The 16,327-nt window shown below is 29.7% G+C and overlaps 2 protein-coding genes across 3 annotated transcripts; one reads left to right on the top strand and one right to left on the bottom strand.

Annotated features, from left to right (window-relative positions):
• LOC113861058 (glucose-1-phosphate adenylyltransferase large subunit 1-like) lies at positions 1-5,197 on the top strand. The gene is made up of 15 exons (XM_027493659.1): positions 1-258; positions 549-671; positions 765-938; positions 1,068-1,160; positions 1,326-1,409; positions 1,495-1,550; positions 1,633-1,726; positions 1,831-1,943; positions 2,371-2,443; positions 2,615-2,695; positions 2,793-2,879; positions 2,969-3,073; positions 3,281-3,387; positions 3,737-3,797; positions 4,911-5,197. Exons 1-15 carry the CDS (start codon positions 1-3, stop codon positions 5,010-5,012), a joined length of 1,611 nt encoding a protein of 536 aa, XP_027349460.1. The 3' UTR covers positions 5,013-5,197.
• Positions 5,198-7,784: 2,587 nt separating this feature from the next.
• On the bottom strand, positions 7,785-11,559 carry LOC113862899 (mannan endo-1,4-beta-mannosidase 1-like). Of its 2 annotated transcripts, none has more exons than XM_027496184.1 (6): positions 11,454-11,559; positions 10,343-10,726; positions 9,933-10,127; positions 9,028-9,150; positions 8,454-8,659; positions 7,785-8,347 (listed from the first exon to the last, which is right to left on the bottom strand). In XM_027496184.1, the coding sequence occupies exons 2-6, from the start codon at positions 10,709-10,711 to the stop codon at positions 7,999-8,001; spliced, it is 1,242 nt and encodes a 413-aa protein (XP_027351985.1). In that variant the 5' UTR covers positions 10,712-10,726; positions 11,454-11,559; the 3' UTR covers positions 7,785-7,998. The 2 variants fall into 2 exon arrangements, with proteins under 2 accessions (XP_027351985.1, XP_027351986.1); XM_027496185.1 differs by having other exon boundaries at positions 7,942-8,347; positions 10,379-10,726; positions 11,454-11,530.
• Between the last annotated feature and the right edge of the window lie 4,768 nt (positions 11,560-16,327).

Genomic DNA, 16,327 nt, shown 5'->3' with positions numbered 1-16,327 from the left:
ATGGTGTATGGCAATTTAGAAATGATGGTGGCAAGTGGGTTACATGGATTTTCCTTGTCATTGGGTTCAAAGAAGTCATCCTTCCACCGTGACAGGATTCCATCTTCCTCATTCTGTGGCACCAGAGTGAACTTGCCTCATTCAAAGAATATAGCATCTGGTTTTCCTCTAGGAAAATTCTTGAGTGTTACACGGAGAAACACAACCAGAAAATTTTTGGCTACTTCTACTCTTGCAGATGTTGCAAATGACTTTATGGTAACTTACCTTCCTAAACAGTATTTTAGATAGTGTTAATGTTATGATAATATGATATACTTCACGTTCCCATTAACAATTTCTGCTCCATTGAAAGCCTTGGACTTGTTTATCCTGATTTTGACTTTGACCGAACTTGATCCCTGATTATTGACTTAATTTTTACCTCGTTACTTAAGTTTACAAAGTACTCATGGTCATGGAGAGCAACCATAATTATGTTCTTTTCAATCAGGATATGAGGACTTGTAGATTGAATATGAATTTACCTAGATAATATTGCATTTCAGGCCCTTCAATCACCAATACTTGCTGGAAGAGAAGCCAACCCAAAGACTGTTGCATCCATCATATTAGGTGGGGGAGCAGGAACTCGTCTATTCCCACTTACTCAAAGAAGGGCTAAACCTGCTGTAAGCTATTAAATTCACTAACCTCTGTGTGTCTTTTAATGTTATTATTCCAGGCATAGGGTATATTCATTTTGCATGTAATGTGATGCTCAGGTGCCATTTGGAGGATGCTATAGGTTGGTGGACATACCAATGAGTAATTGTATTAACAGTGGAATTAATAAAATTTATGTCCTCACACAATATAATTCTCAGTCCCTAAACCGCCACATTGCTCGAACGTATAATTTGGGAGGTGGGATTAACTTTGGAGGTGGTTTTGTTGAGGTATGCTTTTTTTTTTTGGTCTTATATTATTATTACCATTGCTATTATCTTTTTTGTTAACCTTTTTTTATGTCTCAGGCTAGACACTTATTAACATGGTTTACACAGACTAAAAGTTTGTCATGGTAGGTATTGGCAGCAACTCAAACACCTGGGGAATCAGGAAAGAAGTGGTTTCAAGGTACTGCTGATGCTGTTAGACAATTTCTTTGGTTGTTTGAGGTATGCTATAGTTCTTTTTCTTGTTCATGAAATTGAAGATTTGGCAGAATAGTCCTTTTCTCAATAAGCACATAGGATTGCCACAAATGCAAGTGTTTAAGAAAGACTTGTATCATTCTTAGTTACATCTTACAAAACTGATTTGAGTTTGTGGGACTTGAATAGGATGCTGATCATAAAAATATAGAGAACATTCTGATATTGTGTGGTGATCAGCTCTATAGAATGGATTACATGGAACTTGTTCAGGTTGGGTATTAGAGTTTAATTTGATGATTGTTTTTCTGATTAACTTGCTGTGAATATTTCACATTATAACTTATCTCATATGCAGAAGCACGTTGATTCAAATGCTGATATATCTGTATCTTGCCTCCCAGTGGATGGCAGGTATTCTAAGTGAAGCTTCCTCTATTCCATTGTGCACATTTGGTTTCTGAAATGCTTATATTTTCTTCCTTTTTGCTTGTAGTCGGGCCTCTGATTTTGGATTAGTGAAGGTTGATGAAAGAGGACATATACGCCAGTTCTTGGAAAAACCCAAGGGCGAAATGTTAAGATCTATGGTTGTTACTTTTCCAATTTCTTCTTAAAGACTCTGATAATCTTCTGTAACTTCAGCTGTCAATCTTAATTCACCTCTCTCTGATTGAAGTACTTGTTCTCATAGCATGTAGATACGAGCATTTTTGGACTATCAACTCAAGAAGCAAGGAAACTTCCATACATTGCATCAATGGGTATATACGTGTTTAAAATAGATGTTCTGCTGAAACTTCTCAGGTAATTTTTTCTTTTAGCAGGTTGGGTTTACCCTGTTGGTTCTTATTCCCTAATATTTAGTAGAATTATCAATTTTGTAACTGGGAGGTGATTCTATAATAGTGAAGTTATTGTGTCCCTCCCTTAGTGCAATAATTAATGGAGGTGATATTGATATATTGTGTGGAAGTCTTATTCACTGGTTGGTTGGTTACCTTACTTGGATCCAACGATGGCAATGGCATTAGGTTCTATCCAAGACAAACTTGATATGAATGTATAAACTGTGGCCAACCTTTTACTAGTTGGCTTTTCAAATTTCATGAATTATACTGTCAATTATAGAAAGCTTTGGACGAACATATATATGAAGGTATTTTAATTTTAAACTCAAATAAATAATCAAATAGGATGTGATTTTCATTTTTCTTTAATGACAAAATTTCAGGGGCTGTTATCCTAATGCAAATGATTTTGGATCCGAGGTCATTCCAATGGCTGCAAAAGATTTTAATGTCCAGGTAGTTGCTCAAAGTAAAAACTACTCAAGTAATACAAATTGTTTAATCTGAAAGAATTTGGCCAAATTTTATGTCCATGTAGTTTTTAATAAATGCATTGAACTATCATAGTCGGTTTGTCTCTTTTTTTTTTAATAAATAATCAAGTTTGACCCTTGTATTTCATCACAGGCATGTCTTTTCAATGGTTATTGGGAAGATATTGGGACTATAAAATCTTTCTTTGATGCGAACTTAGCTCTTATGGATCAGGTAGGTTTTTTAGTATTTAAAAGTTATAGGTGTGAGTGAAAAAACCGAATCCAGTGAGTTTATACAAGCTGCAATTTATTGTTCTTCCATGTTGAAGCCGCCCAAGTTTCAGTTATATGACCAGTCCAAGCCTATTTTTACATGTCCTCGGTTCCTACCACCAACTAAAATGGAGAAGTGTCAGGTAGAACTGTAAAATTTATTCCATATAGCTTGCTTCTTTGATTCTGACAGAATCTAATGATACTGTGCAATAATGTCAATTGTATGTAGGCAATTAATTCTTTGGTTTCAGATGGTTGCTTCTTAAAAGAGTGCATCGTTGAACATTCCATTGTGGGAGTTCGCTCTAGACTTGATTCTGGAGTGCAGCTAAAGGTAGCCTTTCTCTTTTTGAATTGAGATCATGATCCACTTCATTGTAACAGTATTTATTAGGAACAAAGTGTTCTTGTTCCATGTTACTCATCATATTTTCCTTCCTTTATTCTCTTTCCAACGTATGGGAAGTGTGTTTTTTTTTTTGCTCAGCTTCTCTTAACCTGACATGAAGCCATATTAGTCATATTTATAATCACTTTACAGGATACCATGATTATGGGTGCTGATTATTACCAAACAGAGGCTGAAATAGCTTCTCTTTTAGCAGCAGGGAATGTTCCAATAGGCATTGGGAAAAATACCAAAATTGTGTAAGAATCCTGAAAACAGAATTTCCTTTTGTCGTATTTTTCACACTTCCGCACAATGCATGAACAAATTTACATGGTGTTGAATGATTCTAACCATTAGATTGGCATGCCTTCAATACATGTATGTGTATGCATACATACACATAGGGGCATAAACAAAGTTACGAAAAGTTGAAAGTTTAACTTGACCAACACAACTGTTACCACAATTATTCTTCTGAAGTGGAAATATAAGAATGATCCGTATCATATTCTATGTGGAGTTCAACTACTGTTTCTGTGTCTTCTGTAATGTATACATTATATAGTCTTTTATTCTATGACTCTACGAATCATATTTTATGTGCAGGAATTGTATAATTGACAAAAACGCAAGAATTGGAAACAATGTAATTATTGCAAACAAAGAAGTAAGTAATATCCTAGCTGTTGAAACCCTACTTATTTTTTCTCTGTTTAGATTGAATTCAAATTCACTCAAACGTGAATTTATTTTAACTCTATAAATTATAATTTTATTATTAAAATATAATTTGACATGATTTTGATTAGTTTCGAAACAGAGCTCTACTTCTTTATTTTCAGAAGTTGGGGCAAATGGGTTCTTCAATACATAGCTATTCTTTTGATGTTATTGGTCTTGGATGTAGAACCATTTAGCTATACTTCCACAAGGGTATCATGTTACATGTGGAGGACATGCGGCTTGTAATTTGTTTGTAGACTAAACACAATTTAGTTGGTATCATTTTAGGTTAATTTAATCCCTGGATACATGTGGGTAATTAGTTGGTCCTTCAATGATGGCGCCAAACCTTTCTATACCAAGGCTTTGTTTGATGGTCACCCAATTGTATGTTATTGTTTAGGTTTATTTATATATTTATAGGTTAATAGAATACTCTTGATAATAGTACTTCATCCTCACTTTACTATTGACAAAAATACTTTATACAATAGATTAGAAATGATTGAGAATATGCCTTGTTGGTTAAAGAAACTGTCATCATTATTTTTCCATTTTTTATTTCAGATAATTACAGTCATTTTCCTTGAAAAAACAATATAGGTGATAATTTAATTTTTAAATTTAAACTAACATTTTAGATACAAATTTCTCTTTCTATAATTCTCAATTTCAGCAGTAATTAAATTAAAAAAAAAAATATTGATCTTGAACTTTTAAAAGATAAAATAAAAAACAGGGTATAGTCTTAAAACTGAGAGTAAGAGTGTTTAAAAATTCATTAGTCTTAAGATTTATAATAGAGAGTTTAAAATTAGCTAATAATGTTGAAACTCAGAGAGAGGAAAAAATTTGTTTCTAAGGAAGTTATTTGTAGTAGTTTGTTACGGTCAAGAGGATCATTTACATTAAAATATATTAAAGTATAATTTAGGGGGGGAAATGCAATTTTTAAGATGAAAAGAGTAATTTAAACCTAACTTGTAAGATTAGAGTGTAATTTACCTAAATATTGTATTTTGATTACAGTTAAATGACAATTGTAGTTGGGATGCAGAATGTGCAGGAAGCAGACAGACCCACAGAGGGGTTTTATATTCGATCAGGAATCACGGTTGTGTTCAAAGATTCTATAATAAGCAATGGTACAATCATTTAACGATGGGTGTGAAGTGGTGAGAAATTAAAGCTTCAAAGGCATCAATGGAAGGTACATGCCACCTTCAATTTTTCACTCAGAATAAACTCTATGGTCCTATAAATAAGGGCTCAAGTATCAATTTTTGAATCTTCCATCATGGAATCAAGGAAGTACAGATTCATTTGACCCAAACATTTTTTGTTCACTCATTCAAATTCTTTTATAGCTTTATTTGTATCGCTGTTATAAGCCAAAATGGTTAATAATTAGTTGAGATTATTTGCATTATTGAATATTACGGGGGGAATAAGAGAAATATAGTTGTGGTTAATGACAATATATAAGTTCCTGTGGTTTACACTCGAGAATGTTATTAAGTTGAAGTTCCTTTGTTCAAGAATCATAAATAATGTCAACACCAGTAATTCATAATTAGCTAACTCAAGAATTATAAATCACACCACTCAAAAAAAGTATATATAAATTGTGTTATCACTAACACAACACATTTATAAACTCGATTCTATTTTTAAATCCACTTAGTATGAGATTTTGTTACTCCATGCCACCATTTGTGATGGCTAAAAGGACTGGATTATTTGAGAACAGGGAGTAATGTTCTTCCAAGATTTGACAACATCTCTGTGATTTTACAGGTTCGATAAGCACATTTGTGAGTGCAAATTAACCTATAATTATTAATTCAGATTTAACAAAACTAGATCTTATAAGTTATAATATAGCGATGTAAAGCATTATAAAATACTGATATTTAAGATTAAAAATTATTTAATACAGAAAGGAAAATTATAAAACAAATTATAGAATCCACTCTCTGTATTAAAAAATAAATAGAAAAGACATCAATTAAAAATATTATTTTTTAAATGTAAAAATAAATTTTAATTAATCTTACAGTGAATTATTAAAATAAAAAAATTATAAAAGTGATGTAATAATTTAAAAGAATCAACTGTCGTTCTAAAAATTATTTATTAAATATTTTATTTTTATGATTATATTATTTTATCATTATTCCCAATATCATTTAATTATTAGTTATTAAAAAATATTTTTGATCAAATTATAGTATTATTTTTACTCTTGATATTGTTATAATAGTTTAAATTTTTTTTAAATGAATGTATATATATTTTTATAATAATATTTTGTTAAATATAACATTATTTTATTTTATTTAGGCCATTATAAGAATTTTAATGTATTTATAGTATCAATATTTTTAATAACTATTTTTGTTTTTTAACTTATAAATATATTAAAGCATTTTTTTTATCATGTATAAACTGTTCATAGATTATACAAGAAAGATTTCTTCTACGCAATTATGCAGCATTTGCAAAGGATTAAGGGCAACACGCTTTTATAAAATTTATTATTTTTTTAAAAAAATTTATTTATTCAAGATAAATAAAAATTTTGAAATTTATGATTAAAAACTATTAACATATTTTTTTAGTTAATTTTTATTTTCTTATTTTATTTTTAATAATGAATTGTTTTAAAATATAAAATAATTATTACACTATTTATATTTTAAATTTTAAAAATTAATCAGTTTACATAATTTAAATTTAATATATTATTTTAAAATTATTTTTCATTGAACATATTCAAACATAAAATTTATTTCATATAATTAATTATTCCAATAATAAATTATATACATAATTATTAAAATAATCTATTCATTTATTTTAACTAATCCAAAAAACACAAAAAGTTGACGTGAAATTAAAGGAGTAGCGTGCCGTCCGAGGCACGCATATGGCCTTGATATGACAAAAGTAACGAGCATGGAGCAAATAAGATTCAGAAATAATAGGATTATTATTACGTTAATTAATAACACTTTATTTTTTACATAAAAAAACTATATATAAATCACTTCGGTTTAAATTTATTTTTAATTATAGTTAAATTTAAATTATTTCAAAATTGAATTTAAAATCACTTCAGCTGAAACACGTATTTAGTGGTGAACCACAAAACCCAAAGCAATATATATTATCTCTTTAAAACTTTTTCACACAAAAAAACTTGAATAAACTTATTAAAACAAGACCAAAAAATTGAAACCTAAAGAAAAGCAAAATGCAAAGAGGCAAAAGAACCGAAGTTTCGGAGATTTGCAAAGAGTTTCGGGCTCTATCTCTTGGGGAAAAATCGGTGGAGTTGATTTAGAGGCATTTTGCCAAAAACTGAAGATGTTTGATTAGATTGGAGGGATCTTCTTCTGGTTGGACCCCAAGTTCAAAGTTTGGTGCATTCTACATTTCTACTAATACATCACTTAATGGAACTCGTCCATTTCCATCAGTCTCAAAAATATGCATAGCAAAGTAACATGGAACAATTTCATTAAAAAGGGATAACAACATTTGTTGCTGTTTCCGATACAAACATCTTTCCTAAGTTGTCGTTTTTTAATTCATTTGAGATATAGGAAAGGAGGCAAAACATTTCATCCATGGGTAGACATGCAGTCACCTACTCAAATCCTTGAAAAAGAAATTATATGTAGTCAGAAAATGTGATCCATATTTTAGACAAAATTAATTCTACTCGCGCGATTTAAGAATAGTTCATAGAAAATTCAACATACTTATTTCATCCGGTTAAATTTTGATAAAATTGAATTTAAAATGTTTTATTTTCATAAAGCTGATTTAAATAAATTAAAGCAAACACTTATGTCACCATGCAAATTCAATTTGTTACGGTGCAACATGATTCAAAATTATAAATGCTATCTAAACGGACAATAAGAAATGAACATTGTTTGGGACGTTTATTTTCTTATATAAGGAACCGATCTTTACAGGTTATAGGGGGATCAGAAAAGGAAATTGTGTTGGACCTATTCATCTATTATATTTATGACTCTTACATTTTCTTAATTTATTCCCACACCCAATTAAGGTAGAACTTTTAATAAGAAACAAATTTATTACACGAGAGCTACAGGCGAAATGCTTATCTACTAAGCAAGACTTGACATTTTGCGAGATTGCTGATCTATAATTGTGGTAGTTGAAGGACTCTCCTCGAAGATTATTTCATAACCATCTCGTAAACCATCCATTCCTTGAGCCATGAGTTGCCAAAAAAGCCCACCAGCACAGGGTCCCCCACTACTGGCGCTATTATATATGGCACTGTACAATTTTCTCATGTAATTGTCCCTTTCTTCCACGTTATACAACTTTGAAGACTTGCCAAACTCACCAACAACAATAGGCTTCCCCAGAACATTTTTGGCATCTTTAATATGTTCTTGTACCCATTTGTCAACAAATGCATTTTGAGCAGCTTCGCTTGAGCCTGGCAACCTTCATCCATGTATAATAATAATTTATTTTAATTATAGAGAACACTTGTTGTTTGTGCATGTATAATTAATATTCATGAGTTAAAAAATTTTGTATTTATAAGTACCATTGTTCAGGGTAAAGATGGATAGTGGCAAAATCGACATGGGGAACTCGGTTGTTAGATATGAAATCAGTACCAATAAGTTGGTATCCAGGATTGATTTGTTTTTTTTCTGGTATTGTTTCACCATAGAACCCTTCGAGTCCTATTTCCAGCAAATGAATTCTATCAATGGATTTGACGTAGGCAGCCATCTCAGTCACCCATTCCTGCAAAAGGAAAATACTCATCAATTATCATCTATGTACATATTTGAAATATCGGTGACCAAGAGTTTAATATTTTTTAATGGAATTTAATGATTTATTTATTCCTCAGAATCAATAATGTCCACATCTCTATGATAATCATAATATTGTTCTTGGCTCTTTTAAAATTGGGTGGCCTATTTCTTTTAGGCATCATGAATTCAAGGAAAGGAATCATATATAAGGATAATTATGCAATATTTTTGTTGTCAAATTATCTGGAAAGAAATTAAGCCACGAGCATGGATACTATGTGTATTGCGTGTGTGGCTAATTAAGTTTGTTGAGTAATATTTATAGCTAGCTAGCTGCGATTATCAGAAAAGGACCTGAATAATTTTTCCGGAGTTGTCGTGTTGGGAACGTGGTTCGTTCATAAGTTCCCAAGCAAAAATGGCAGGATCGTCCTTATATACCACCCCAGTTATAGAGTTTTTTCTTGTCAGCACAGCCTGCATATTTATAAACCAGAGAAAATTAATTACCAACGTTTTAATTCGGGAATTGTTGGACAAGGAAATAATAACGATATTATAATAATATGAAGATTTATGATGGTGACTGGCCTTAATTACTTGACCTCTCGTTATCCTACTATTTAATGAAATCTTGTTTTATACAAAAAATTTGGTATAGGAATTGATTAAAGCGGTAAGAATGCAATTATTGTTATTTCTCTTTCTTTATGTATGGTTGTGCTGGAAATTAAAAACTTCCGAATTTTCATAATAAATTCATAAAAATAACATTATTTCATTATTTAAAATTAAGTAATATTTATTATATACAAAGGTTGAAATATATATTTTAACGGTATTAAATTACTCATTTTGATTTTAAGTACGGTCTAAAATCCTACATCCTATCGTCTACACATCCATTTGTGTGTGAAAAGAAAGACATAAATTTCTATCACTTCTTCATGTAAATGTATAAATCGTAAGATGTAATATTTCGCGGGGTCAAAAAGCCCTTACCCGAATATGTGAATCGTTTATACGTATAGTATATTTTATGATTCAAGTGGTTCATTTTGATATATTTAATAAGTATTATAGGACAATACATAAAATTTTATCCAAGTGGGATTACTTAGCGCATGCTTAAATAGAATAGAAATTATCAACTACTTAATAGTTGTCATGCATGCATTTAATTAACCTAATAATGTCTAAAGCTACACGTAATTAACTTAGACGTGGCAACAAGGTCATGCATGCTTTCATTCGCTTACCTTAATATGGTTTTTGTAGTGTTGCCTAACAACGGGGTGCGTAAAGAAGTCATCTTCGCTGTTCACGTACCCGCCATGTTCCCTTACCCATTGGACATACTGGTTTTTCCCTCCAAAATCTTTCCAATTGTTCACCAAACTCAGTATCAATCGTACACCATATTTTCCTGCTTCTGATATTACAAAGTCCAGTCCCTACGCATGCACTTTCATCAGTAAATAAAGAACCACGTAGCATGTAAACTATAAATAACAAAAAAATAAAATCTAAGTATCGTACCTTATTTTTAGAAATTAAAATTAGTTTCAATCTCGATGGAAGAAAATAATGATATCTTTGAGACTATATAACAAAAATAACTTTGTCATATTGGTAGAATTAAAAAGAATATTAATTGAAGATGCAATACCCTGAATACTTTCTCGTCATAGGAACCGAGAGAAACCTGAAGGGCTCTGTACGCTCCATCATTAAAAGCCCAAGTTCTTGCAACAGTTAAACCATGGTTAGAAGCTTGTTGTAAAATGCCAGTGACTTTGGACCTTGTGGATGGGTCAGATGCCATGTACATTAACCAATAAGCATTGAATCCATTGAAGTAGAAACGCTTGTTATTCAGAATGAAATTGGTGCCCCTTCGTTGAACGAAGCCACCCTGCTCAAGTGATATGCGGTCTGAGTCGTGAACCTCCTCACACTTCACATGTTGAACGAAAACCAAGGCCACTGTAAAAGCGGTCATCGAGATTAGGTTTTTGTGACATCCACTCCAACCCATATCGATCGCTTACTGCTGAAAACAACACAAAAATCATAACCAAATTCTTTGAACGATATCTTCTATCATATTATATATGCAACTGTGCATATATATTAATTTATGAAAATGATATTTTAATCGACTAATTAATTTTGATAGTGACAGTGCTTCACTAATAAAAATGACCGTTCCAATTCCCTTAATGATAAAATTAAAATTTGTAAGAGAAATTCAAAAAAAGATGATAATTGTCACTGCCTTAAAAACAAATTCCAATAAGATATTTTTGTGTAATTAGATATATACCCAGATTTCTTCCCAAGACACAATTGTGTGCTTAAGTCTGTACAGTCAAAACTAGAAGAATCTCACAAATAATTGTTCAAAAAAAGAAAAAAAAGGAAGTAGAAAAAAATTATAAATAAGAGAGAATTTTATTGTTGTGAGTCAATGCTTATGTTGTTTTTCATTTATAGTGGAAGCAAAATAAACCTGTAGACAACAATATATTATGAAAAGGCAATATATTATAATGACTTTGAATGAAGAATAAATTATAATAAAACAAAACCATGCCAATGTAATGAAACTGTCAAAGTTTAGATAGGATACAACATACTGATAATAATAAAAGCCATATATCGAAATGAAATCAACGTGCTTTTACAGAAAAACTTTTTTTTTTTTAATCTAAAAGAAGAGGAAAAAAAATACTTGGATATTATTATCTTTACAAAAGCAAATAACAAGAATATCGTACCAAACAGAATGATATAATGAATCAAAAATTGTAAATTAGAAAGAGAGCGACTAGCTAGGACGATAGAGCTTAAGCTTCTGAGAAGAGAAGCGTTCAGGGGGAAACGGCTCACTTTTGTGGCCTTTTATAGTTATAAAGAGAAACCGGTACAAGAACAATCCGATGATTTAATTTGTATTTCAGATATGAATTGCAACAGTTTAAAAAAAAGGGTATATGTCATTATTTAAAAGTTTTAAGTTTTTGTTAACAATTAAAAACTTTATATTCTGTGTCATTTATTCTACCCAAACCCATGCATTTGAATATATTTTTGAAAGTATGAAATTTATAAAATTAGATTTGATAAACTTTTATCATACAAAAAATGGACAGAATTTGATTCTAAAAGTTAACTTAGAGAAAAAGATTATTCAAATTTTAGAAAGAGTATTTTGATTATATTCTTAATTAATGTAAGATATGTTAACAGTGTTTATTAGATAAATTAATACATTCGATCTGTGTCTAATGAGCTTACGCGTACGACTCGCGATTTTCATTGACCTAATCTCAACCCATCTGCATGCCAAATTCTGGGAGTTATGGGGTTGATCATCTGAACTGGCTACTTTGTAAGTTTGAGTTGAATCATTAGTGTATAGTTTCTTTCTATTTTTTTCCAAATCGCAGCACTTTTACTGAGAGTACAGGAATATTCTAATTACTCGGCACAGTAAGTTACATCAGAGTCTTTAGTAAAAAGTAATGTTTTTCACAATATTAGGGTGTGTATATATACTCTTGAGAGAAAAGATAGACAAAAGAAAAAAAATAGTAATAATTTTAATAAGTGATGTAAAATGAGTGTAAAAAATATGGTAGGAAACAATCATAACTATTTTCATATCTATCCATAAGAATCACACATCATTTATACTTATCCTTATATCCATTTAAAAAGAATCTCCTTAATTTCTCTGTCTTTGTCAAATGACTTGATATTAACAACAAAAAAAAAAAAACAAATATGTGAGATAAACAGTTTTCTAAACCTAAATTCTTGCGTCCGAATATGGAAAGTTCGGTTTTGATGGGTAAGAGTGTATATTGGCCCCCACCACCTTGAAATGCCATTTACTAATAATGCACTTTAAGGGAGAGAGAGAGAAGAATACAACATAACACGCAGGTTGTAAACAGCTGGTTATTTGGTCCCACAACATAGGGGCTTGTGATTGGACGAAAGTAATTAAAAGATGATCCTCCACTCCACAGAAGAGAATGGAGATAAGCTTGCTGATCATCGATGATTGGCGATGTAATGTTTATCGTTTCATCAGTTAGGTTTTGTGCTTCTAAATATCGAGTATTGGAATGGATCATATTTGATTAGATTCGAGGCATTTGGGAAAAGCATGGGGTTCAATCGTATTTCTTTCACGAAAATGATACATTGATAGCTACACAATTTGAAAAAGAAAAAATAAAAATGAAAAGCTTCACATGTCTTATATGGATAATGCTAATGAATGAGTCCTTAAAACATTGATTTAAGAAATAAAAATATTTATTATATTACAAATATATAATTACTTAACATTTTTGCTCAAACATTTAATCAGTGCAGGTACTCGTTTAGGAGCATCTCATGTAACTAAAACATTTAGGGTATTTTTTATTACTGTTTTAAAAACAATTTTTTATTTTTAAAAATATAATATAATACAAATTTGTATTGAATTTTATTTTTAAAAACAGAAAAATGTTTTTAAAAAAGAAAATAAACACTCTCTTATTTTTTTTCTTTCTTTCTTTTTTCACATTTTCTTTTGAACAGTGAACATATTTTCTCTCTTTATAGTAACGAATGAAATTGTTATCGTTAAGACTTTTTATTTAGCATATTCAACAACATCGACCATAATTAATTATCCTTTTTAACAAAAAGAAACATTAAATATTATCCTCAACTTAAAGGATAATTTCGAGAAGTCATTTCTAAAATAAATTTCAATAATCGTCTATCAACAACCCAATTACGGTCACACCGTCTTGAAAAATTTATTAATTATTTTATGCTTAGCCTGACCTTATTTTATTTATGATATGTGTGCCACAAATACTTAAATAAAGAAATGTTCACATTAAGTGTCTAGTTATAAACTTTTTTTTGGTATTGTAATATTATTATATGCTAATAATTATAATTTACAAAAACATGACTCAAAATGCGTTTGGACGAGATTAAGCTCATGATCTATATTTACTCACTACATATATACGACGAAAGTCAATTCGTTTAAAGCAGAATACTATAAAATTCAGTACAAAGTTATGTATATTTGTAAAACATTTATCAATGGAAGTTTATCAACAAAATTTAAAAGATTTTTTCTTTTGGGTCCACGAAGCTTTGCTTTTATTACCTGTGTGCAAGATGATTGATTGGGCCATAAAGCAGCGGGCCCAATTTCCTAGATTCAAATATAGTTTAAGGTAGATTTTATAGAAGGTAAAGTACTATTGAAAAAGAACGAAAGAAGGTAAAGCACTAAGTTATTGCTACAGAATGAAGAAATCAATATTAAAATTTTGACAATATAACCTGTTTTACACACGTATATATACTCCATTCTTTTATTTTAAGGTTTAATTTTGACACAAGAATTGAAAAATAAACTCAATGTTTCAATTGTTATTAAAGTTATTATCTAATTGTTTGCTATATGTTTTTGTTTGTATTGTTGATTAATTAACTATTTTTAATTAAAGATATATAATTAATATTATTTTAAACTTTTAAAAGTGTTAGATAAATAAAAAAAATTCTTAAAAAGATAACAGATATAAAGAAAATAAAAAAAGATTTGTTTAATTTCCTACATGATGATCAAAGAAAATAAATAAATCCGACGTACTCTGCTGGATTTGGTGGGGTAGGCCTCTCTATTTGGGCCTTTGTACTTATACGCAGTTCTAGCTGCTTTTGTTGCTTCAATGGTAAAGGAATTTTTTTTCACACACCAATATTTTTATTTGTATCTTCTTAAGTTTGTTTATATTCTAATTGAATTGATGATTGGCCCTATATAAAATATGTGTGTGTAGTAAATAAAAAAAATATAATTAACATATAACTGAAATGTAAAAATTGATGTTACTTTAGTTAATTATAGAACCATAGATTTAAACCCCACTAACAAAATTTTATATTAATATTTTACAAAACTAGTTAAATTTATTGACTTATAGAGCTGGTTTGCATACATGTTGGGAGACCCTCAACCTCCCTTCACTTTTTGTATACATCATTTGTAATTTTGAGAAAGTAATTTGGGAGATTAATATAATTTTGTTTGTTTAAGCCTTCCAGCACCTGTGGCTCACCATAATTTAAAAAAGAAAACAACACAGTTCAAAATTCTAATCACACCACGAATCACAGATTCGTGTCCTTGCAAATTTTCAAATTGTTGGCTTCGGCTTGCCCAATGGAAGTGAATTGTCTAGTCATGTCTGTTATTCATCAATGGAAGGAAAAAGAAAGGTAAAATTATGAGATAGTTAGCCTTTTTCTTTTTCCTTTGGAGAAACATATATTTAGGCAAAAGTTTGTATTTTCGCTTAAGTAAAAATGTAAAAACATAAAAAAAAATTTGGCAAAAACTATACTGAATTTAGATCCGAAACATATATAATTGGTGTGGCGACCAAAACTTAGCACAACACGAGTGAATAAAAATTATAGCAGATTTCCCACTACTCCACCAAACACACGCTGTGGACTAAATGGAGTAGAGTGCAATTTAAAATGCAAATATTCCCACTAGGTAATGAAGATGAGCCAAACTCAAGTGACTTTAGGTTATATCATGCATGTATTATATAGGGCTGAGAAAAGACAGCTGAAGTGGACCCATCTTATTTGGGTTAATAATAAAGATTTATTTCTTTTATATTTTCGTAAAAGTGATTTTAAATAAATAATAGTTTTTGTTTGATTATGATTTTCTAAAAGCGAGTTAAAAACTTTTGATTTTATGTAGTTGGTAAAGTATATTTGTTTTTGGAGTATGAATAAAATGTATTTTATGCGCCCACACTCAAAATAAATTATTTTTAATGAAAAAGTTAAAAATTTTATTTCTCACAAAACAATATTATCCAAGCAGGATATAATAAAAAATTATATAATTTTTTTTATAAAGTTTAACATATCAATTATTTTCCTAATTTTTGTAAAAATTTAAATGTTAAAGAAACAAAAAGTAACATTAGAAAATATGTTCTTATGTTGGCTTGTTAACCCAACAAGCACTAAATCTTCCCTTGTCAGCACTAAATATTTAATCACTCGTGACAATCTAATGGAAAACAAGATAGCTTCCCCAGCATAAACTTTATTCACTTTTTTTTTTTTTAATCAAAACACAGTAACTTTAGAGTCTGATTAAGAGTTGGAATTTAAATCAAAAGAACAGAAATAAAGCTGAATTTCAATAAATACTTTTTTAATTATATATTTTTAAAATTATGAAAAATAAGTAAATACTATGATTTAATAGATGATTATATAAAACGAGTTAAAAAATATTATATATTTCTTTTTTGGAGCATTAGTCGCTCCTATACACACACAACATATATATCTTCAAGATAAAATCTAATCTAATAAGAAATGTCTAGTTTTTGCAGTTTTTTCGATTTGTGAATATTTATATTTAAAAAAACCCTGTCAAACCATTATTTATTTATTTATTTTAAATTTTTGGTAAAAGCAGAGTAAAATCTTGAATTGAACAGGAGAACATTATGCACACCTAAATAATTGTTTGTTTAAATGTACTAACCATTTCTCTTAGCCATTAATCGGCACCACATTTTTCTAAATT

Source organism: Abrus precatorius, unplaced genomic scaffold (genome assembly GCF_003935025.1).
Source record: "Abrus precatorius isolate BTA unplaced genomic scaffold, Abrus_2018 Scaffold3, whole genome shotgun sequence".
NCBI classification, from domain to species: Eukaryota; Viridiplantae; Streptophyta; class Magnoliopsida; order Fabales; family Fabaceae; genus Abrus; species Abrus precatorius.
This window is presented reverse-complemented; position numbering and strand designations above follow the sequence as displayed.

Coding starts and splice junctions, on each gene's coding strand:
- LOC113861058 (XM_027493659.1), top strand. CDS start 1: ATGGTGTATGGCAATTTAGAAATGATGGTGGCAAGTGGGTTACATGGA. Junction 259..548: donor ATGTTGCAAATGACTTTATG/GTAACTTACCTT, acceptor ATTGCATTTCAG/GCCCTTCAATCACCAATACT. Junction 939..1,067: donor TTGGAGGTGGTTTTGTTGAG/GTATGCTTTTTT, acceptor TTGTCATGGTAG/GTATTGGCAGCAACTCAAAC.
- LOC113862899 (XM_027496184.1), bottom strand. CDS start 10,711: ATGGGTTGGAGTGGATGTCACAAAAACCTAATCTCGATGACCGCTTTT. Junction 10,128..10,342: donor ATGACGAGAAAGTATTCAGG/GTATTGCATCTT, acceptor GTGCATGCGTAG/GGACTGGACTTTGTAATATC. Junction 8,660..9,027: donor ACTCCGGAAAAATTATTCAG/GTCCTTTTCTGA, acceptor TTCCTTTTGCAG/GAATGGGTGACTGAGATGGC.